The 25,014-nt window shown below is 46.3% G+C and overlaps 1 protein-coding gene across 1 annotated transcript in view; it reads right to left on the bottom strand.

Annotated features, from left to right (window-relative positions):
- Positions 1–5,336: 5,336 nt before the first annotated feature.
- Positions 5,337–25,014, bottom strand: part of NF2 (neurofibromin 2) — a 190,145-nt gene continuing 170,467 nt past the window's right edge. Inside the window, 1 exon segment of the mRNA XM_033954223.1 lies at positions 5,337–6,684. Coding sequence (XP_033810114.1) covers positions 6,634–6,684 — 51 coding nt within the window. The 3' untranslated portion in view covers positions 5,337–6,633.

Raw genomic sequence — 25,014 nt, forward strand, 5'->3', positions numbered from 1 at the left:
GCATAGTAAGGGGGGGGACAGTCCACTCCGGGCATCGTCTCAGTGAGGGTGCAGGCACCCGTCTTCCTATCCGCCCTGCCACTGCCTTGCGTGCGCCGCTTCCCTTCCCCTGTAACATTCCTGGCACAAGCAGCAACCCCCAACCTGCTATCGCGCCAGCACTGGCACTTCCTCCGAGGTCACTTTCTGGGACCGCGCCTAGGATGTGACGCCAGAGGAAGAGTTAACGTGAGCACAGCAGCTTGGGGGTTGCTGTTTGCACCAGGAACGTTACAGAGGTATGAGGGGAGGGAAGGGAAGTGGAGAAAAGGGTGGGGGCGCCTCTCACTATCGCTACGCCACTAGCCCTAGTCTGCAAGTTTTCCAAGCTACTGGATTTATACTGGTGGTATAATAGATTAGATGTTCCCAAGAGCAGCAAAGAAGCCACAGTGCTAGCCAAGAGTGAAAAAAATGTTATTCTATAAAACCACCACAAAGTGGTAGAGAGGTTCCTCACAGTGTCAGGGGAACTGTACATAATTTAGACAGCAGAAGAGCATCTGCACATGGGGGACGTAGTAAAAGATAAGATCAGAACAGAACCACTTTTAAGGATAAAACGATTTGGTTTTGAAAGATATTTTCAGCGTGACCAAACCAAAGGCACCTGTCAATCATCACTGTAAAATAGTAGATGACGGCAGATAAAGACCCAAATGGTCCATCCAGTCTGCCCAACCCGATTCAATTCTAATTTAAAAAAAAAATATATATATATATTTTTTTTTTTTTCTTAGCTATTTCTGGGCAAGAATCCAAAGCTCTACCCGTTGTTGCACTTTCACTTTCACTTTCTATAATGAGCTTTTCCTTGTGCCTGAAAAATTCACAAAGATAAATAATAAAGGGTTTTGTTTTTTTTAATCATTGTCCCCAATTTTAGACATGCAGGAAAAACTTTAAAATGAATGTCTCCAGACGGCGGCTATTTTTCTACAGCTGGATTCGAACGGAGCTGTGCTGTGCCAGTGTGGCCTGTTTCCTTTATGTTTCTCTTACTGCTTAGCTTCTGGTTCTAGTTGGTCCCATTAAGTTTTGGCCCTTTTAAGGCTGTTTTTTATGAGCCCTAATACTGTTTAGCCTTTTTAATTTTACAGTATTTAATCCATTCTAATATCTCTTTACCCCCTCTTTTACTAAGGCGCACTAATTGAATTAGCATGCGCTAAACGATAAAGCACTAACATGCACGCGTTAGCGTTTAGCGCGCACTAATTCGATTAGCGCACCTTAGTAAAAGAGGGCCTTAGTCTCTGCAACTTACTTTTCTTGATTTACGTGGCATTGGGACTCCTTTAAGATAAAAATAAAACAATTGGACACTGTTCCTATTTTTTAGACATATTTCCGTAACACCGTTTTCTTCATCTGCCTTGTTTTTCCCCTTCCATTTTGCTGGCTTTCCTTGGTTTTGATATGTTTCCTCCTTTTTTAATTTGATAAAGATCCGATTATAGCAGGAGTTCCCCAGCCAGGGAGATTTTCAGGCTATCCACAATGGATACGCTTGAGACAAATTTGCATGCAAGAAGGTAGTGTGCGAAAAATCAATCTCGTGGATATTCTGAGATAGAGAATAACACGGTGGATGTTACCCGCGGCTAGTCGCGAGTAACCCGCCAAAACAATGGAGGGGGGAAAGGTTGTCACCGCAGGTACGGGGACAAGGCCATCCACCGCCCAGTGGAGTGGTGAATGGCCTTGTCCCTACAGTTAAGGGAGGGAACGCACGCGGTCACCGAACGTGCGCAGCCCCTTCCCTCTTTCCTACCTACCCACCCAAATCTATCTATCTCCCTCCCTCCCCCCTTACCTTCACGGCACGTTTTAAGGTTTCAGTTTTGTTGAAAGCCGCTGGAGCGTACGTGCTTCCACCCACACATGCACGCGACTGCACGAACATTCCGGCGGCTTTTAACAAGTCTGAAACCTTAAAACGCGCCGTGAAGGTAAGGGGGGAGGGAGGAAGATTCACGGACCGTGCAAGGGGTGCCGAAGGGCAGTGAGGTGCCGAGAGGGAAGGGTGGATGCTGCGGGCTTGGGGTGCTGAAGGGGATGGCGGGGACGGGGCGATGAAGGGGACTGCGGGGACGGGGCGGTGAAGGAGACGGTGGTCCGGTGACGGGGACAGATTTTTTTCTCTGTGTCATTCTCTATTCTGAAATTTGACTGGCTGGGGTTCCCCCAGGATAAGTTTGGGAATCACTGGTTTTGTTTTTGATCTTAGAGATGTTTTTTAGATCTCCCTTGATTTTATCGTGTTGTCCAGAATATGTAAATAGCGAATAATCGCCTTGACACAGATACTGAATATCGAGGCTCCTGAAGCCTCAGCATCACACTGTTTTCAGAACAAAGATTTTGTCACTCTCAGCCAGCACTGTGGTTTCTTTGCTGCTTTTAAGAATACCACATTGGCGCTTGCAGCTGGGCAGCCTCTCCTTTCTGGAATAAATGGATCAGAAACTGAAATAATATGCAGTTTCTCTTTTGCAACTGACTGGCAGGTTCCTGTGCTACAAGGCTGCAACACTGCATGAGGGATGGGTATGGGTGTGATATCCACATCTTAGATGTGAGTATGAGCGACGCATCACATTGGTGGGGAAGCTTATATTGTATGTTATTTGACATAACATCTAAGAAGGTAATTCAAAATAGGACAAAGTGCACCTAATCAGAAAGAGAGGGTGGACAATTTTCAAAGAGCACCCATTAGGTCATAAGAATAGCCTTACAGAGTCAGACCAATGGTTCATCAAGCCCAGAAGCCCATTCTCACGGTGGCCAATCCAGGTCACTAGTACCTGGCTAAAACCCAAGGAGTAGAAACATTCCATACAGAACTCCAAAGAATAGCAAGATTCCGGAACCCCAAAGAGTAGCAACATTCCAGAATCCCAAAAAGTAACAAAAGATTCTAAAACCCCAAAGAGTTTCAAGATTCCATGCAGAATCTCAAAGAATTGCAAGATTCCAGAACCCCAAAGAGTAGCAACGTTCCAGAATCCCATAGAGTAACAAAAGATTCTAGAACCCCAAAGAGTATCAAGATTCCAGGCAGAATCTCAAAGAATAGCAAGATTCCGGAACCCCAAAGAGTAGCAACGTTCCAGAATCCCAAAGAGTAACAAAAGATTCTAGAACCCCAAAGAGTATCAAGATTCCAGGCAGAATCTCAAAGAATAGCAAGATTCCGGAACCCCAAAGAGTAGCAACGTTCCAGAATCCCAAAGAGTAAGAAAGATTGTAGAACCCCAAAGAGTATCAAGATTTCAGGCAGAATCTCAAAGAATAGCAAAATTCCGGAACCCCAAAGAGTAGCAACGTTCCAGAATCCCAAAGAGTAACAAAAGATTCTAGAACCCCAAAGGGTATCAAGATTCCAGGCAGAATCTCAAAGAATAGCAAGATTCCAGAACCCCAAAGAGTAGCAACATTCCATGCTACCGATTCAGGCCAAGCAGTGGCTTCTCCCTTGTCTTTTTCAATAACAGACTATGGACCTTTCCTCCAGGAACTTGTCCAAACCTTTCTTAAAACCAGCTACGCTACCCGCTCTTACCACATCCTCTGGAAACGCGTTCCAGAGCTTAACTATTCAAGTGAAAAAAAATTTCCTCCTATTGGTTTTAAAAGTATTTCCCTGTAACTTTATCAAGTGTCCCCTAGCCTTTATCATTTTTGATGAAGTGAAAAATGAATCCTGCCTACGGGTACCTTTTAACCCACAGATGCCTACTTCCTGCTTTAAAAACTGTTTTGGGTACACAAGATATGCAGTTGCTTGCACCTCCTTTTCCTACAGGTAGATTTTTGCTGTAAAAGGGCCACATAGGGATCTGAAAACATAATGCGTTTTCTTTACAAGCTACATGTATCCCTAAGAGCAATTTTCAGACAGCCAACAAACATGAAAATGACCACTCCAAGATTAGATTAATATAATAACATCTCCTAGAAGTCAATCTAGCCCTTCAAATTGCCTGTATTTTCCTTCATTGCAATCACAAACCTTGTCTTCAACGCCAGTTGCGCAAACATGAAGTGCCACTGGCTCAGCGTCTTCATATTAATGTTTCTCTGTCTCGCACTGAGCAAATACTTTCATGAAGGGCAGTGGCCACCCAACCCCTCTGCCACACCCAGCATCAAATGAAAGAACAAAAAGGAGCTATAAAAATGCAGAATTCTCATTAAGCAGCAGAGACATCACTACAGCCCAGACTAATATTTTACAAAATGTTCTTATAAAAACAACTCCCGCTATAATATAAACAGAAGACTGCTTCTGCCTTATCTGCTTGTGTAGAAATGCAAATGCTTTGTGCTTGATGAGGGCGTGGGTTTTTTTTGAGTTTTCTAGTTTCACAGTCTATGCTTGATGACATTAGTGAGGCTATAAGAATAAAAAAGGGGGAGGGGCTTATAGGGCAGTCTGTGGCTTTTGCTTCTGTATTGCCCACGGCAGTGGATTAATGCAAGATAACTCAGCAACCGGCTTCGCACCTGTACATTCATATGCAACGTGGAGGCACCTTGGGAAAACAAACCATTTAATGTGACTTATCCTGCTTACATTGTTGGTGTTATATAATTAATCTCTATTCCCAGGCACAGAGGGAAATGGAGATACATGACCTAGCACAGAGCTGCCTCACCTCTTAACAGCAAACCCTGTCAAGTCCGAGACCTGGACGCTCGTCCCAAAGATGTACGACCTTGCGCGAGCTCTTGCTTTAGCCCACAGCCACTGCTTTTACTGCTTATTTAAATGGATTTTGTTCTGCAGTTAAGATAAATAACAATGTACAGCACTTTGACTTAAAATGTTCACAAACAAATAAATAACGATTAAGCAGAGGCATGTGGCAAAATTTCAACAGTTTGTAAGAAAAAGGCAAGCTCGCTTGAGAGCGGAGGGTGCTCCCCTTAAACACGAGGGTTTGTTAAATGCTACTGCGAATGGCACAGTGGGCAGCAGCAGACTTAGGACACATGCCGGGAGAAAAGCCGATGGCTACCGGCGGCTGAAGAAGAGCTCAGTGCTTCTTAACCCTCTCCTGGAGGCACGCCAAGCCATACCACACACAACTAATGTGGCCAATATATGCCAATGTATCTGATATGCATGCTTCATTGCAGTAATCTTGCAAATCTGATTGGCGAGGTGCACCAGCACTGACAGAGCACACCGTGGTACAGCATGAGGGGGTGGGGGGAACCAGACATTTTTATATGCATCTTCCAGTTTGCCTGGAGGCTGTGGAGTGTTTTAAATAGGGAGGGAAAAATAATAATAATAACAGTTTATATACCGAAATACCGTGACGTTCTATGCGGTTTACAAAAGATTACAAGAGGTACAAAATGATAAAGCAGATGCTTTTCATATGGTAAATTCCTTGAGGTGAAGGACTTCAAACTAACCTCTGCTGTTCAAGGTATAAACCCCACAGTATTAAAAGTTGTATTTCTGTGAGCCCAGCAGTCCACCTTTCAGCTTATGGCCATAAGTTGAAAGGTCCTTCTCCCTGCTACTGCTACTGCTACAAACCCAGTCCTTAACTACAGATTCAGTACAGTCCAAGGCAGGGTTTTTAAATACATTTTAAAACCAAGTATGGCTCTGGAGCCATTTATCTGAAAAATCTGTTCCCAAATGCTAGAGCTTTCAAACAGTGTACGTCAATCGCTGGTGAGACAGTTCCAGGATCATTAGTGTTTAAATGTCACTCCATCATTCTGGCTTCCAAGCATTTAGCACGTCAACAGTTAACAGAAATTTATTTGCAATAGTTTTTAGGGGGATACACTCGTTTGCTTCTGCCAAGTTCTACTTGGCACCTAGCAGTCCAAGGCCCGATCAACAGTCCTCTCCTGTCTCAGAGATTGAGGGGGGGAACTTGCTTGTTTCCTGTGCAATCTCTTATTTCTTATAGTGCTTGCAGTCTGCATGTCACCCTGTGCGGCGAGAGGTTCGAGCTTTGCCTATGAGATCTGCCAAAACAGCGCAGCCGGCCCTTCTGGCATTCAACGACACCGTCTGTGCACCATAGGCAGCCTCCTGTTCGCTCAGAACTGCAAATGCTCAGGAGCAGTTTGAGGATGTCGATTCCAAAACAGCCTCATAGCTGTACTCCAAGTACTGCCCCGCTTCCCCCCCTCTCTTTTTCAGAGAACAAAGTACAGGTGTTGCCACAACTGCATGGAAGTCCATGTGCTCCTGCAGGCATGCAACCGGAACACACAGAACTAAACCACGCAGGAGAAGAAACAATACGATAATGGGACCGTGGCTTAAGCAGCAGCCAGGTGTCATCACACAGATGCAGCTGTGCACCGTACAGGGAGAGTGAATTAACAAGATAACAAATATAGATTCAGGGAGATAAACAGGAGATTTTCACTTGACGGCACCTTAAGAGTCCTGAGCTTGGTAATGCAGGAGGAGCTGTCTTCCCCGTGTGGAGAGTGTTTCTGAGTGGAAGCAATCTCGATCAGATGGAGATGTCTCTGATCCTGGCAAGGGGTGTGTCTGTTCAAAGAGGCTGAATGGGAGTAGTCGTGCTCAGGTCAGAGGACTCCAGCCTACAACTCTTCAAAGAAGGCCACTCGGGATTTGGTGCTCTGAAGGGTGAGCTACAATAGATAAGAAAAATTGTTTAAAAAGACAGCGGTTTTATTCTCCTTTTCAACTCTTGATGCCCCTATTTCAACGCTTTAAATTGCTTCCCCCACCTCTTATTAACCCAGCCTGCCACAAGGGACATCTTCAATGCACGGCTGTGCTCCAACTGCTTAAAGAATCTCTATCACAGGTTTTAAGTGGAATACACGTTTTTAAAATAAATAAGTCTGGCAACAGCACAGCATGTGCTGTGACCCTCTTCTAAGCAGAAACAAATACCAGAAAGCCCTTAACAGGTAACAAAGCCTCAACTGAGAAAAATGTGGGTAGTGAAGCCCCTGAGACATTAAGGGTGACACAATTTATCCTTTTTGAATGGAGGGTCAGCTTTCGTTAAGAATGGAAATAGCCAGGTCTGATACATTTCTAGATAGAAGTATTTCTTGACTGGAATTAGTTCTTTGTAAAAGGTATCGTAGTGTTTGAAGAACCCAGTTTTCTTTAGGGCACATATGGCACATAGGAGAGCGAGTTGTTAGTGTGTAAATGCACTAGAGGTGGGGGGGGGGGTTACCTCTCCACCCAAGACAACATTCCTCAGTGATAGGCTCAGGAGTAATCTACAGAAAAGGTGATGGATGCATGGAACAGTCTCCTGGAAGAGGTAATGGAGACAGAGACTGTGTTTGAATTCAAGAAAGCTTGGGATAGGCACGTGGGATCTCTTAAGAGAGAGGAAGAGATAATGTTTACTGCAGATGGGCAGACTGGATGGGCCATTTGGCCTTTATCTATGTTTCTATAACCATAAAGTTCTATGACATCACAATGCAGGTGTAAAGAGCCTTAGCCTATAGGAAGAGGAGATGCAAATGTTAAGAGCATTAGCCAATAGGGAGAGGAGGAGATAGTGGATGCTGCAGATGGGCAGAATGGATGGGCCAACTGGCCTTTATCTGCCATCATCATGTTTCTATGTAATCGTGTACCTATATCTCCTTTCCACCCCCAGTTCAGAGGTGAGCTCATAGCTACAGGTTAGATAAGCCACTAATGCAGATAGTATTACCAAATGTGGCAATGTGGACTCTGCATTTTAATCATTTGCAAGACAGCCCTGGGTTAAAGTTGCCTTTCGATAAGCTCCAATAAATGGCTCTCCCTCTTCTTCTCAAATTCTAGCTCAGGTCACAGATATTGTTATACAGGATGGATATTATCTGAGTGATGCTATATTTTATGAAGGCAAGGAGGGACAACCAAAGCGTCCCACAGCAACCCAAAGTACAAGTCAGAAAGCAAAGATCAGGATGACCCACCGTTTAAAAATCCCCAAAGAGTAGCAAGGGGCCCTTTATGAAGACCAGCCATCTATGAGGCCAGCAACAGAGGAGGTGGATATAAATGCCCTCAACAACTAATTACAGTGTAGATGATATCGTACAAAACGGGTAACAAAAATCAGACATTTTGTTCTGAATGCAACGTTAACAGTTACAATTAAGGGGCACCACAAGCACAAGGGGGCATTGGGGGAAATTGAAAGGGGACAGGTTTAGAACAAACGCTAGGAAGTACTTTTTCACTCAGAGGGTGGTAGATACATGGAACGCGCTTCCAGAGGATGTTGTAGACAAGAAAACACTAAATGGTTTCAAAGAAGGTTTGGATAGATTCCTAGAAGAAAAAGGGATTGGGGGGTATAGATAGGTATAGACCATTGCTCAGGCAATGGGCCTGATGGGCCGCCGCGGGAGCGGACCGCTGAGCAGGATGGACCTATGGTCTGCCTCAGCGGAGGCAACTTCTTATGTTCTTAATTCATGCATCACAAAATTGCACGAGCTAGAAAGGCACCTTTAATGAGGAGATGCAAATATTAGTTTCACCATCAAAAATTAAAAGAAGCTTATGTGACTTCAGGGTCAGCAGTTCTCTCTCTAGGCAATTCATTGACCTAATTGCTTTGTCCATCTGCCTTCCTACAAGAAGTAAAGATTATGTGCAAGAACAGCACAGAAGGACCAATGTTTCTTCAGAGAATATCTTTATTTGACTAGGGTGTTTCTATTCCTCAGTTAACACACTAGTAATTTAGTACAGCCATGCAGGCTTTAATATACTGGCCTTTCTCTTCCAAAGAGATTTACTCCAGTTGCCATCTGTCCCTCCCCCTCCTCATTAGGCCCAATTGTTTCCTACTGCTGCTTTTGGCTTCCAATGCAAATCAGAATCAGCCTCTGTTGTGCGACAGCACCACCAACCTTCATCTGAAACAACCAAGGATTTTTTTCCCTCTATTTGATACCTCTACAAACTTCGACTAGTCATTGCAGAAACAGTTCTCAGCCGGAAATCGCACATTTTGACTCCCTCCAGAACCTTGTCAACCCCCAAAAAATTGGCTCGTTGAATCCACAGAAAGACGATAGTCCAAATGCTGTGGAAGCAGATGTTCCTGAGGTTGACTTTATTATTCCATCAAGATAATCCACAACTGTGAACAATGAGGATGATCCACACCTTTGTACCATGGAAAGGACCCAACATGGTCCGTGTTTCGACCAAGTGTTTTCCTCAGGGATCCCGGTAGGTCTTTTCAAAGGATTAAATAGATACAGTGGTGCTAGAAAAGGTTCAAAGAAGAGTGACTAAGATGATAAAGGGGATGGAATGCCTCTCGTATGAGGAAAGACTAAAAAGGTTAGGGCTCTTCAGCTTGGAAAAGAAACAGCTGAGGGGAGATATGACTGAAGTCTACAAAATCCTGAGTGGAGTAGAACGGGTACAAGTGGATTGATTTTTCGCTCTATCAAAAATGACAAAGACTAGGGGACACTCGATGAAGTTACAGGGAAATACTTTTAAAACCAATAGGAAAGAAATATTTTTTCACTCAGAGAATAGTTAAAGCTCTGGAATGCGTTGCCAGAGGTTGTGGTAAAAGCGGATAGCTTAGCTGGTTTTAAGAAAGGTTTGGACAAATTCCTGGAGGAAAAATCCATAGTCTGTTATTGAGAAAGACATGGAGGAGGCCCTGTATTGGTAGCATGGAATGTTGCTACTCCTTGGGTTTTGGCCAGGTATTAGTGACCTGGATTGGCCACCGTGAGAATGGGCTATGGGGCTTGATGAACCATTGGTCTGACCTAGTAAGGCTATGCTTATGGTCTTACTATTAATACCACAGACACTTCTTGATCTCTGGTTCTGCAGTTGCTTTCTTATCAGAGAAAAAAAAAATGTTTGCCCTTTCATGATTTAACTGACCCATTTGAGGTCTCTCTCTCACATACTCCACCTTCTATTTAAGGACATATATCTTTAAGTCTGTAAGACAGACCTAAACCCTGCATCATCTTGGTAGCGCTCCTCCAGATTGCTTGAGGCACAGCTGATTTTAAGAAAGTTTTGGACAAGTTCCTGGAGGAAAAGTCCATAGTCTGTTATTGAGAAAAACATTGGGGAAGCCACTGCTTGCCCTGGATCGGTAGCATGGAATGTTGCTACTCCTTGGATTTTGGCCAGGTACTAGTGACCTGGATTGGCCACCGTGAGAACAGGCCACACACACTGGGTGTGATGGACCATTGGTCTGACCCAGTAAAGCTATTCTTATGTTCTTAATTTAAAAACATTTTTTTTCTGAGAAAAAGTCTATAGGTTTCACCAGTCTCTCAGAGGTGTCCATGGCACATAAAGGTTAAGAATCCATGACCTTCTGGATCTGCTGTGTAGAGAAGAGTGGAGACAGCCAGAGAGAAAAAGGGTAACAGGTAGGGTTACCATATGGCTCCAGAAAAAAAAGGGGACAGATTGAGATATCCGGGTTTTACTTAACATTGCTTTCAGTGGAAGTAAAACCCAGATGTCTCAGTCCGTCCTCTTTTTTCTGGAGCCACAGGGTAACCCTAGTAACAGGATTGCAGGAGACTACAAAGAAAGTGTAAGTCCTCAGTATCACTCCTGAAATCCTGTTACCCATCTTGACTTTGCTCTTTTCTGTGCCGTTATTGGTTCTTCTCTTTGGTTCTTCTATCAAACCTGCTGCCAGAGGACACGATCAAGATGACTAATGCATCAAGGTTCAAGTGATATTTGCACAAGTTCCTTGAGAAAAAGTTCACAAGAATGTATGAAGCAGGTAGACTCAGGGAAAGCTATTGTGTATGACTTGAGATGAGCTATGATCTACCTTTTGGGATCTGCCAGGTACTTGTGACCCGAAATTGCTAGGCTCAATGGATTCTGGTTCCCAGAGAAACTAGACAAGGTTCAGAGCAGGGAATAAAATGGCAATGAAAGAATGAGATAATCAGGTTAAGGCTCTTTAGCCTGAAAAACGTGAAAGGAGATCTGACAAAGTTTGTAAAATAATGAGCATGGCAGAACGATTCTGCTTATAATTGCTTTAGACAGGACTCTTCTTTTGCACCAGCATTCAGCAGATATGAAGGCCCACACGCTGCGGTCAGACTGAAGAATCTCACACCAAGCATTTAACATTTGACAAACTGGCATTTGCCCTTGTGAAAAAGGTCACTCGAGGTCAACGCCTGCGAGGCTCCTGCTGCCTCCTTTTCAACCTTGCTCATAAAAACACACAGACATTCAGATCCTGAGTCCACTGCACAGGCAGGAACAATAACTAGCTCAGATTACTGGCTGATGGGATGGGGGGGGGGAAACAGGGCTCAGCATTTGTGCAGATGTAACCCTGTGGTCTTCAGTGCTTCATAAGTTGAGGCAGTGGCGTAGGGGAGGGAAAGGGGGTGGTCCACCCCGTGCATCATGTTGGTGGGAGCGCCAGAACCCCTCCTCTTCTCTGCCCCCCTTCCGCCTCTTCCCATTCCTCCCCCCTACACGTGCACTCCCCTCCCCCATACCTCTAATTGAAGTTCAAAGTGGTCAACAACATGCTCTTTGCAACTCCACTGGCTCTCTTGCTGCCGTCACTTCTGAGTGCCACGAATAGGAAGTGACATCAGAGGGAGAGCCGACAGGGTCGCAAGGAGCATGTTGTTGACTGCCTTGAGCAACTTAAACTAGAAGTACAAGGGATGGGGAAGGGGGGCACGCAGCAGGCAGGAGTGGGAAGGGTGGAGACGAGGGTGTTGGAGGGGTACCACTGCCCCAGACGCCTCTCGCCCTTGCTACGCCACTGGTTGAGGCCATTTTGGATCCAAATGAACTGAAAGAGAGCCATCGGATACCTTCTCATGCAGGGCCACGATACTACTCGCTAGTGTGTGTAAATTAAATTCTTCTTTACGGAGAGTGTGGTGGATGCCTGGAATGCGCTCCTGAGAGAGGTGGTGGAGACGAAGACAGTGACGGAGTTCAATAAAGTGTGGGATGAACACAGAGGATCTAGAATCAGAAAAAAAATAGTAAATATTGAAGGACTAAGGCCAGGACTTGGCAGACTTGCATGGTCTGTGTCTGTATGTGGCCGTTTGGTGGAGGATGGGCTGGGGAGGGCTTCAATGGCGGGGAGGGTGTAGATGGGCTGGAGTGAGCTTTGACGGAGACTTCAGTAGTTGGAACCTAAGAACAGAACCGAGCAGAGCTTTGGATTCTTGCCCAGTAATAGCTAAGAAGAAGAAAAAATACCCAACAAATTTTTAGATTGAATCAGGTTGGGCAGACTAGATGGTCTTTATCTGCCGTCATCTACTATGTTACGATCTCTTCCAGCCTGACTTCCAAGTTTTTCAATAAGGAGTTGGATCCTTCCAAGCATTTTTTTTTCCTTCTATTGAAAAATGCCGTCTTTCCAAGCATGTGCTTCTTTCCCCAATCCACATTTCCCTTTCTGTCACAAGCTTGGGCAGAGAGGCAGAAAACAAAAAGAGAATGATGATGGGGGTCACCCTAGAGATCTCCAGGGGCCACTACTGGCCCCCAGGTCTTGCACTGAAGAACACTAGCATAACCAGAGACATTTAACCAAAGGCTTGAAATCTGTAAGCAGCAGAGATTTAGTTTTTGGATTCTCTGCTATCTGATATGTAAAGAATAGAACTGTATAACTTATACTGTATCAGTGTATACCTAAATTTAAAAAAAAAAATGCAATCAAACATTTAATAAAGTAGGTGAGGGATAATGCCTGTAACCCCTCCCACCATTCCTTAAGAATAACGTCAGGAGGTTGAATTGCTGAGTCCTGAAATCAGTCTCGTGGAATAAGCTATCATCACGAAAAGGATATGAACTTTATCAATCTGAATGGCAGCAGCTTTTGACGATACAAGAAAAAAAAGGACAGGTGTATTTTAGAAAAGCTATAATTTTCTAATTAAATATACACCAAGTGATAAATCAGATTTCAAGATTTAAAACATTTAGGGCTCCTTTTACGAAGGCACGTTAGGGCCTTAACACGCGGAAGAGCGTGCGTTAAAATGCCCCACGTGCTAACCGCTACCGCCTCCTCTTGAGCAGGTGGTAGTTTTTCGGCTAGCGCGCGCTAATCCAGTGCGCGTGGTAAAAACGCTAGCGCACCTTCGTAAAAGGAGCCCTTAATCCGTAAGAACATAAGCAGACTGTTTTCATACAAGGGATCGGGGGAGGAAGAAGTTGGCAAAGGGTGTTTAGGGTTTTTCATGTTATGTAAAATAGTCAATAAACATCGATTGATACAAAAGAAAAGCTATATGCAATACCGGATTGGGTCAGATCAGTGATAAGAACAGAAGCATTGCCTCCGCCGGGTCAGACCAGGGGTCCATCGTGCCCAGCAGTCCGCTCGCACGGCGGCCCCCCAGGTCCATGACCTGTAAGTGATCCTTTACCTAAATCGTGAATTCCCTTATTCATTTAGTGTCCTGCATAGTTACCATCTATCTGTATCCTTCAATCCCCTTCACCTTCAGGAAGTCATCCAATCCCTTTTTGAAACCCAAAATTGTACCCTGTCCTATCACCTCTTCTGGGAGCGCATTCCAGGTGTCCATCAAGCCCAGCACTTTGTCTGACAGTCACTAATCTGAGTCACTTGGAAGTGGTACACAACAGCTTCTAATGGGGACATCAATTCTGTGTTAGGCACTTCTTGTTCCAAGAAATAAGCAATTATATTTCCAAAGCCTATTTGGTTAACAGCTGTTAATGGCCCTGTTCTCTGGAAACTTTTCCAAACCTTTTGATATATGCCTTGACCACATTCTTCAGAGCTACGAAACAACTTGCAGTAGAGGATAAGATTGTGCCAGTGGCTGCTTCTGAGCCTAAAAAAAACCATAATATGGCCCCTTAATGGAGCAAAAGTGACCAGGAAGCTTGAAAGGCAAAGGAAAAAGGATACAGATGGTATAAAGGATTATAAGACTGCACTGAACTCCTCTAGAACAGTGACCACAGATGGAAAAAATGATTATGGAAATAAGATTTCCACTATATTTAAGCTAAACGAACCCTCCGGCGTTTTGGCATTGGTGGAACCAGTTGCATCAGTTGGCCATCTGGGAGGCACGAGATGCCGTAGGGGCTAGGAGACGAAAGATGATGTTCTTGAATATCTGGGAGCCATATCTGCAATCCTTGCATCCCAAGGGCCGCAGTGCGGTTTTAAGATGGGTGTCCTAGTCTGGGCGCTCAGTTTGTAGGGCTGGGAGAGCATTGGTGAGTTCTGGTGGGGCGGGGTGGAGAGTACTACTGGGGGGAGAGGGAGGGGGGATTGGGGTGGGGAGGTAGGGGGGAATTGAAAGGTTCTGGCACTTAGTCACGGATTGATCAGTGGGGTTCGGTGGGGGGGGGGGGGGGGAGGAGGTGATGTGGCATCTTCGGGGCTCATCAGAGTCCAGGGCCTCGGAGTGCCTTTCCATCCCCCCACTGGTCTCGCTTGCCCCATGTAGATTGGGAAGGGGGGGTGTTTGGTTGCTGTTTCTCATCTTTTGTAACAGTCTGTTATATTGTTGTATATGAAGCATCATTGTTTGTATTGTGCACCCTTGGGGTGCTTTGGTGTTGTATTTGCTGTTGCTTGCATCAATAAAAATTGTTTCAACCTAAACTAAACGAGCTATTTTTCACTGACAGATTCTTGCCACCAGCCCAATCTAATGCCCTTTGTTGGCGTACCACATTCCTGCAAATGGTGCTTATTCAAGGAAACCTTACCATCCTCTAAATCAGTGTTCTTCAACCGCCGGTCCACAGAAATTTTCTGCCAGTCCACAGGACCAGCATGTGTATCAGGCCCAAAACAGTGTTCTTCGAGCCAGCTCCCTCTTCCTAACTGATTCAGTGCACAAAGCCACGGGCAGTGGCTCCTACGGGCATCCTGCGCCTGAACCGGAAGCCTTCTCTCTGACGTTGCAACGTCAGAGGGAAGTCTTCCAGATGAGGTACAAGATGTGCAAGGTGCAATTAGTACTATTATGGGGGTGGGGGCTGGGGTGGAGATTGGGTAGAGATGGGCGGGGTCTGGCCCACGACTTAGCCCCGTGTTCTTCAACCGCCGGTCCACGGACCGATGCCGGTCCACAGAATAATTATTTTATTTCTGCCAGTCCATAGGGGTAAAAAGGTTGAAAAACACTGCTCTAAATCATCCATGCACTACCTACATCGTGTCATCCCACAGGATTGGTCTTGGCCCCACTATCATTTAACATTTTCCTCAGTTTTCTGGCAACCTTAGTCCATACAAATTTTTATCATGCATCTTTAGAGGTATCTTGAAAACCTAATCTATTGGCAGCTCGTGAGGACTGGTGGTGAAGACGAAGTATCCAGAGGAACCAACTGACACAGTTAGTTCAAGGGGATCTTAAAGGACAGACACTTAACCCTCACTTGCCCCAGGTAAAGAAACTTCAATTGTGAGCCCACCAGAAACAGAGAATGTACACCACTTTGGATGTATCACAGAAAGGGGTCAAAACAACAGAGTGTGTGGCATAGTGGTTAAAGCTAAAGCCTCAGCACCCTGGGGTTGTGTGGGTTCAAACCCACACTGCTCCTTGTGACCCTGGGCAAGTCACTTAATCCCCCATTGCCCCGGGACAGACGGGCAAAATGCTTGAGTACCTGAACAAATTCATGTAAATCTTTCTGAGCCCCCCTGAGAGAACGGTATAGAAAGCTGAATAAGTGAAAAGTTATAGCCTCTGATCCCCAGATCTGGTATTATGACATCATAATGCCTCATTCCACCAATAAGAGCCAACCTCATCAGTGATGTCACAATGGCTGGATTGTCCTTCATTTGGATCATTTTACTACACTTTGATTTCTAGAGTAGGGCAGTGGTTAAAGCTACAGCCTCAGCACCCTGAGATTGTAGGTTCAAACCCACACTGTTCCTTGTGACCCTGTGCAAGTCACTTAACCCCCCCATTGCCCCAGGTACATTAGATAGATTGTGAACCCGCAGGGACAGACAGGGAAAATGCTTGAGTACCTGAATAAATTCATGTAAAACCGTTCTGAGCTCCCTTGGGAGAATGGTATAGAAAATTGAATGAATGAGTGGGACTGTGGCGTGGTTAGTCAGGACTAGCCTTACCCTGATAGATACTAAGAAGTGCAGGCAAATAGATCTTCCTCTCCACAAATACACACACTTCATACTTATCTCAGATTAATTCCTTCCCTGCTCCTGCAGAAAGAAGATGATTAGAGCACTGCCACGGGAATTAATTTTCACTCTGCACTGATGAAAATGTAATTTGTTCCTAATCAGTCGATATTGCCAGTGCAGTCTTACATATCATCTGCATTTGTTCGCATTGTTTGGGGAAATGCAGTGACTGCATGGAATGAGCACAGCCGTGCTGACAACAGGGAATCGATAAAGGGCAATGAGAGAACACGACTAGGAGAACCTTACAGAGAGAGGTTCAGGTGTGTTGCTGAAAGAACACTGGTTATAATGAGAATCTATAGAGGAGGGGGACGGCTACCTCCCTTGGCTTTGATTTCAATTTTTTTCACTTTAGCATGAAAAGATCACCTTTCCATCTTACTCTATCATCCCCCATGATCATCCAACCTTTGCTTGTCATAAGAACATAAGAATAGCCTTACTGGGTCTATCTAGTCTTCACAGAGACCAATCCAAGACACAAGTACCTGACAGAAACCCAAAGAGTAGCAACATTTCAGAGCTGAGATTGTGATGTCATGATGCCTCATTCCGCCAAAGGTTAACCTCATCAGTGATGTCACAATGACTTGTTTGTCCTTTACTTGATTCACATAAGAATAGCTTTCCTGGGTCAGACCAATGGTCTATCTAGCCCAGCATCCCGTCTTCATGGAGGCCAATCCAAGTCACAAGTTCCCGGCAAAAACCCAAATTTAATGGGCGCATTGAAAGAAAAATCAAATCCCTGATGCAGCCTTCTCAGCAAAAAAGGGATTCTCTTTTGGGTACTAGCAGTGAAGAAACAGGAGGAAGAGAGGTCGATGCAAGTGGCCTGTGTGTGATAAAGCAGCATTGGAGCCCTGACGATCCAGCACCACAGCTAAGTTTCTGCTATTTCAGCTTTCATATTTTAAGTCACTGCTATATTTTGAACTGCTATATTTGAACTGTAGCCCAGGTATAAATACCAAATATTTTTGAAAAAGGAACCAGAGTGATCAAACAAATTGCATGTTGCTGACGAGAACTAATTACAGGCAGTCCCCAGATCAAGATCAAGTTATATTTTTAAAACTGTTCTTAAGTCAGATTTGTATGTAACTCAGAACTTGCAGATGTTAAAGATTCTTGGGAGTACTGGTCGACAAGTCAATGAAGCCATCCACACAATGCGCAGCGGCAGCGAAAAGGGTAAGCAGAATGCTAGGAATGATTAAGAAGGAGATCACGAACAGATAGCACAGTTACTTACCGTAACAGGTGTTATCCAGGGACAGCAGGCAGATATTCTTGACTGATGGGTGACGGCACCGACGGAGCCCCGGTACGGACAATTTTAGAGTGATTGCACTCTAAGAACTTGGAAAATTCTGGCATGCCGCACCGCGCACGCGCGAGTGCCTTCCCGCCCGACAGAGGCGCGCGGTCCCCAGTTAGGATAAGCCAGCTAAGAAGCCAACCTGGGGAGGTGGGAGGGACGCAAGAATATCTGCCTGCTGTCCCTGGATAACACCTGTTACGGTAAGTAACTGTGCTTTATCCCAGGACAAGCAGGCAGCATATTCTTGACTGATGGGTGACCTCCAAGCTAACAAAAAGAGGGATGGTGGGAAGGTTGGCCATTAGGAAAACAAATTTTGCAAAACAGATTGGCCGAAGTGTCCATCCCGTCTGGAGAAAGTGTCCAGACAATAATGAGATGTAAAAGTATGAACTGAGGACCAAGTAGCAGCCTTGCAGATTTCCTCAATAGGAGTGGAACGGAGGAAAGCTACAGATGCTGCCATTGCTCGGACTCTATGGGCCGTGACAGAACCTTCCAGTGTCAGTCCGGTCTGAGCATAACAGAATGAAATGCACGCTGCAAGCCAATTAGACAACGTACGTTTAGAAACAGGACGTCCCAATTTATTCGGATCAAAGGACAGAAAGAGTTGGGGAACTGATCTGTGGGGTTTCGTACGCTCTAGATAGTACGCTAGAGCCCTTTTACAATCCAAAGTATGTAGAGCTTGTTCCCCAGAATGAGAATGAGGTTTTGGAAAAAAAACAGGCAGAACAATGGATTGGTTGAGATGGAATTCAGAGACAACCTTAGGGAGAAACTTTGGATGTGTACGCAGAACCACCTTGTCATGGTGAAAAACCGTAAAAGGTGGATCTGCAACCAGTGCATGAAGCTCACTGACCCTCCTGGCAGAGGTAAGAGCAATAAGGAAAAGTACCTTCCAAGTGAGAAACTTGAAAGGAGAGGTAGCCAAAGGTTCAAATGGAGGCTTCATTAAGGCGGAAAGAACCACATTGAGATCCCAGATAACAGGAGGGGCTTTAAGAGGTGGTTTCACATTGAAAAGACCCCGCATGAACCTGGACACCAAGGGATGAGCTGAGAGGAGTTTTCCATGGACTGGCTCATGAAAAGCAGCAATGGCACTGAGGTGGACTCTGATGGAAGAGGACTTAAGGCCAGAGTCAGACAAAGAAAGCAAATAATCCAACAACGTCTCCACTGCCAGGGAAGTGGGATCAAGACGATGAAGAAGACACCAGGAAGAAAATCTCGTCCACTTCTGATGGTAACATTGCAAAGTGGCCGGTTTCCTGGAGGCATCAAGAATGGAACGAACAGGCTGAGACAAAAGAGTATCATGAGAGGTCAGCCCGAGAGATACAAAGCTGTCAGGTGCAGAGACTGGAGGTTGGGATGTAGAAGGGTCTCCTGATGCTGTGTAAGCAGAGAAGGAAACAGAGGAAGAAGAAAAGGTTCCCTGGAACTGAGTTGAAGTAGAAGGGAGAACCAATGTTGCCTGGGCCACCTCGGAGCAATCAGAATCATGGTGGCTCGTTCCCTCTTGAGCTTGAATAAGGTTCTCAACATGAGAGGTAGAGGAGGGAAAGCATACAGGAACAGATTTGACCAGTCGAGGAGAAATGCATCCGCTGCCAGACGGTGAGGAGAGTAGAGTCTGGAGCAGAAGAGGGGCAGCTGGTGATTGTGAGGAGCTGCAAAAAGGTCTATCTGAGGAGTGCCCCATTGAGCGAAGATGGACTGTAGAGTTACAGGATCGAGTGTCCACTCGTGAGGCTGGAGAATTCTGCTGAGCTTGTCCGCTAAGGAATTTTGTTCTCCCTGAATGTAGATAGCTTTCAGGAATAGATGGTGATTTATGGCCCAAGTCCAAATCTTCTGGGCTTCCTGGCATAAGAGGCGAGAGCCTGTCCCACCCTGCTTGTTGATGTAGTACATGGCCACTTGATTGTCTGTGCACAGCAGAAGGACCTGAGGAAAGAGAAGATGTTGGAAGGCCTTGAGGGCATAAAACATCGCTCTGAGTTCCAGGAAATTGATGTGATGCTTCTTTTCCTGGGCTGTCCAAAGACCTTGAGTCTGGAATTCGTTCAAATAAGCTCCCCATGCATAAGGAGAGGCGTCGGTGGTGATGACTAGTTGATGAGGAGGCTGATGGAACAGAAGACCTCTGGATAGATTTGAGGATACCAACCACCATTGTAGAGACTGACGAAGAGATAATGTCACAGATATGTGTCGTGAGCAAGGATCCGTCGCTTGGGACCACTGAGTAGCAAGGGTCCATTGAGGAGTGCGCAGGTGAAGACGTGCGAGGGGTGTGACATGGACTGTGGATGCCATGTGACCCAAGAGTATCATCATTTGTTTGGCCGAGATGGAATGTTGTGGAAGCACCTGCTGACATAGAGACTGAAGGGTCTGAAGACGATTGGATGGTAGGAATGCTCTCATGAGGAGTGTGTCCAGTATTGCTCCAATGAACTGAAGTCTCTGAGTGGGGATGAGATGAGACTTGGGTAGATTGATCTCGAATCCCAGTATTCGCAGAAACTGGATGGTTTGGTTGGTGGCCAGGAGAACTGCTTGAGCGGATGTGGCCTTGATTAACCAGTCGTCCAGGTAAGGGAATACCTGAAGGTGGTGAGAGCGTAGAAAAGCAGCTACCACAATGAGGCATTTGGTGAACACCCTTGGAGAGGAAGCAAGACCGAAGGGCAGCACCTTGTATTGGTAATGACAATGATTGATCATGAAACGGAGATATTGTCTTGAGGTTACAGTGATCGGTATGTGAGTGTATGCTTCTTTGAGATCGAGGGAGCATAGCCAGTCGTCTTGATTGAGAAGAGGATAAAGAATGGCTAAGGAAAGCATCTTGAATTTTTCCTTTACCAGATGTTTGTTGAGATCGCGAAGATCTAGAATTGGTCTGAGATCTCCTGTTTTTTTGGGGACTAGAAAATAACGGGAGTAGAATCCCTGCCCCTTTTGATCTAGAGGAACTTCTTCTATAGCGTTCAGAAGAAGGAGGGATTGAACTTCCTGAATAAGAAGGGCAGATTGAGGACTGTTCAAAGCAGACTCTTTTGGAAGGCTTTGGGGCGGAAGAGTCTGAAAGTTGAGAGAGTAGCCGTGGCGGATGATGTTGAGGACCCATTGGTCCGAAGTGATAACTTCCCACCGGCTGAGGAACAGAGAGAGACGACCTCCTATAGGTTGAGGCAGGAGAGCAGATATAGGAGTACTGGCTATACTTTGGAGAATTAAGTCAAAAGGGCTGTGCTTTCTGCTGTGGAGGTGGCTTCACAGTCTGCTGTTGCTGCTGTTGTCTGGGAGGCTGACGTTGTTGCTGCCGCTGACGCCTGGGTTGCTGAGCTGTTGCTGGCAATGGGCGAGCTGTGAAGCGGCGTTGATAGGCTGACTGTTGTCTAAAAGGCCTTGCTGGGGGAGGTTTTTTCTTATTTTTAAGCAGGGTATCCCAGCGGGTCTCATGAGCAGAGAGCTTTTGAGTAGTCGAGTCCATGGATTCCCCAAAAAGCTCATCCCCTAGGCACGGGGCGTTGGCTAACCGATCTTGATGATTAACATCAAGTTCAGATACCCGAAGCCAGGCCAGGCGACGCATTGCTACAGACATTGCTGTCGCTCTGGAAGTAAGTTTGAAGGTGTCGTACATGGACCTAACCATGAACTTACGCAGTTGAAATAGAGACGACAAGCAATGGTGAAAGGATTGTTGTTTCCTTTGGGGAAGGTACTTCTCAAATGAAGCCATGGTGGTAAGGAGATGTTTAAGGTAGAAAGAAAAATGAAACGCATAATTACCAGCTCTATTTGCCAACATTGCATTTTGGTAGAGCCTCTTACCAAATTTATCCATGGCTTTACCCTCTCTGCCAGGAGGTACAGAAGCATATACACTGGCTCCTGAAAATTTTTTAAGGGTGGATTCGACAAGTAAAGATTCGTGTGGAAGTTGAGGTTTGTCGAACCCAGGAATGGGAATTACCTTGTATAAAGAATCTAATTTACGTGGGGCCCCTGGTACCGTTAAGGGAGTCTCCAAATTCTTGTAGAAAGTCTCCCTCAAGATGTCATGAAGAGGGAGCTTCAAAAATTCCTTTAGTGGTTGGTCAAAGTCAAGGGCATCCAAAAAAGCTTTAGACTTTTTGGACTCAGCCTCCAAAGGAATAGATAAAGAGTCACACATATCTTTCAAAAAAGTCGAGAAAGATGAAGTGTCATGCCTAGAGGACGGGTCAGGTACAGCAGAATCCTCCTCATCTGAGGAACATTCTCCTTCAGAGAGAAAGGGTTCCTCTGAATCTCCCCACAGATTCTCCCCATGGGAAGAACGGTCCCGAGATTCTGGAGTAGATGGTTCTACATGTCGGGTCTTGCGCACCGACTTACCCGATCTCATCGATACCGAGCCAGGCGATGTAATCGGTGGCACCGGTGCCGAAGTCTGCACCGACTGATGTTGAGCTCTCGGCTCCGGTGCAAGGACAGGCATCGATACCGATGAGGTCGAGTGAAGCGGTACCGAGGGAGTGGATACCGATAGCACAGGTTGTTCCACTATCGGTACCGGCTCAGTGCGGACCGGCACCGGAAGGTTCGGTGCCAGGATAGCTGGAAGGAGTTGTTGTAATTGCTCTTTCAGCTGTGCCTGGAGAATGGCCGTAATACGGTCATCAAGGGATGGCACCGGTACCGCCTTTTTCTTCTGCGGTGCCTGCGGTGCCGCTCGACGCCCCGGAGATGAGGAGCCCGATGTCGAGGGACTCACCTCGATAGGGGCGGAGCGCTTCCGCTGGCGTCTCACAGTCGGCAGGATTGGACTCACTGCACTCGAGACCGGAGGACGCTCCAGCGGGGAAGGCTTCTTAGCCGGCTTACCTGAATGCTGGGACGCCGGTGCGGTGTTGCGCGGCATCGAAGAAGAGGGTGCCGACTGAACTGGTGCCGAAGTCGGAGTCGATGGAACGGGATCGGACATCTCGGCACCGAACAGTAATCGCTGTTGTATTTGGCGATTTTTTAATGTTCGTTTTTTAAGTGTGGCACAGCGGGTGCAGGTGGAGGCCTGATGCTCAGGACCCAAACACTGTAGACACCAGTTGTGTGGGTCCGTGAGAGATATAGGCCGAGCACACCGCTGGCACTTTTTAAACCCTGGCTGAGGGGGCATGAACGTGAAGACGGCTTCAGCCAAATCGAAGGCCGAGGCCTCGATGGTGGCAGAAGGCCCCGCAGGGGAAAAGCCAAATTGACTAAAAAAAGAAAAGTTTTTTTTTTTTTTTTTTTACAAAAATGAAAGAAAAAAGAAACAGGCAAAAAGCCAAAAAGGTTTACGCGAGCGAGAAGGTAAGTCAAAAAAATTTTCAACAGCCGTTGAAAAAACGCGTCTTCTTAGCTCCGCGGAAACTAAGAAACTGGGGACCGCGCGCCTCTGTCGGGCGGGAAGGCACTCGCGCGTGCGCGGTGCGGCATGCCAGAACTTTCCAAGTTCTTAGAGTGCAATCACTCTAAAATTGTCCGTACCGGGGCTCCGTCGGTGCCGTCACCCATCAGTCAAGAATATGCTGCCTGCTTGTCCTGGGATAATGGAGAAGGTTATCATGCCGCTGTACTGGGCCATGGTACGCCCTTACCTGGAATATTGCATCCAGCACTGGTCACCGTACATGAAGGACACAGTACTACTCAAAAAGGTCCAGAGAAGAGCGATTATAATGGTTAAGGGGTTGGAGGAGTTGTCGTACAATGAGAGATTGGAGAAACTGGGCCTCTTCTCCTTTGAAAAGATGAGACTGAGAGGGGACATGATCGAAATATTCAAGATAATGAAGGGAATAGACTTAGTAGATAAGGAGAAATTAGGTTCTTACCTGCTAATTTACTTTCTTTTAGCTTCTCCAGACCAGTAGAGGTTAACTTTACGAATGGGTATATATCTAATCATGACCAGCAGGTGGAGACTGAAAACAAAACTTTGGGACAGTATATCCTAGCCCCTCCTCTCTATTTCCCTCAGTCTGCCGAATAGCCAAGCAGAACCAAGAACTGGAAAACAACAGAGAGAAAAAACAATACTCCGAAAGGAGTAACAAATAACAAACCCAAAATGCTGTTGGAAAATGCAGAGGAGAAATTCCCGAAGGAAGAATGTCCCCACAGCTCGCCAGCTAAGCCAGCCGAGCCACAGCCGCTGTTCTTCAATTCTCCCCGGCCCTAGAAAAATACTAGAACCCGCAGCAAAAACCAAAAACTGCCCGCGCAACAGCCCCAACAACAACAACAACAGACAGGGTGGGGACCTCTACTGGTCTGGAGAAGCTAAAAGAAAGTAAATTAGCAGGTAAGAACCTAATTTCTCCTTCTTTAGCACTCTCCAGACCAGTAGAGGTTAACTTTACGAATGGGACGTACCAAAGCAATCCCTCTCACAGGCGGGACCCCCGAAGGGCCGATACCAGTACACGCTCACCGAACACCGCGTCCCGACGCGCCTGCACATCAACCCGATAATGACGAACAAAGGAATGCAAGGAGGACCAAACCGCAGCCTTACAAATATCCACAGGAGGCACGAGCGACGACTCAGCCCAAGAAGCCGCCTGACCCCGAGTGGAATGAGCCTTGAGAAACTCCGGAACAGGCTGCTGTTTCAGAAGATAAGCGGAAGCAATCGTCTCCTTGATCCAGCGCGCAATAGTAGCCTTAGAAGCGCCAGCTCCCCGACGAGGACCCGCCAGGAGGACAAAGAGATGATCGGACTTCCGGAATTCCTGGGTCCGCTGCACATAAGAGCGAAGGACCCGACCGACATCCAACTTGCGCAGCTGCCGTTGCTCAGAAGAGCCCTCCCGACCACCCAAGACCGGGAGAACCACCGATTGATTGACATGAAAAGGAGAAACAACCTTAGGCAGAAAGGAAGGAACAGGCCGCAAGACGACCCGCTCCCTAGAAAACTCCAAGAAGGGAGTCCTACAAGAGAAAGCCTGCAGCTCAGAAACACGCCTAGCAGAAGTAATGGCCACCAAAAAGACCGCCTTCAAAGTAAGGTCCTTCAAAGAACAGTCGTCCAAGGGCTCGAAAGGCGGACGCACCAAAACAGAGAGAACCAGATTAAGATCCCAAGAGGGAACCGAGGGCCGTAGGGGAGGCCTAAGCAACTTGGCCGCCCGCAAAAACCGAATCACATCAGGAAGAGCCGATAAACGCTGACCTGACACCAACCCTCGAAAAGCCGACAGGGCCGCAAGATGAACCCGGAGAGAAGACCAAGCCAGGCCTCTATCCAGGCCATCCTGCAAGAACTCTAGAATGTTAGGCAGAGAAGCGCGAAAAGAGGTCACTCCCCGCGCCCGACACCATTCCTCAAAGAGACGCCAAACCCGCACATAAGCCCGAGAGGTAGAAAGC

This window comes from Geotrypetes seraphini, chromosome 8, assembly GCF_902459505.1.
Source record: "Geotrypetes seraphini chromosome 8, aGeoSer1.1, whole genome shotgun sequence".
In the NCBI taxonomy this organism is placed as follows: domain Eukaryota; kingdom Metazoa; phylum Chordata; class Amphibia; order Gymnophiona; family Dermophiidae; genus Geotrypetes; species Geotrypetes seraphini.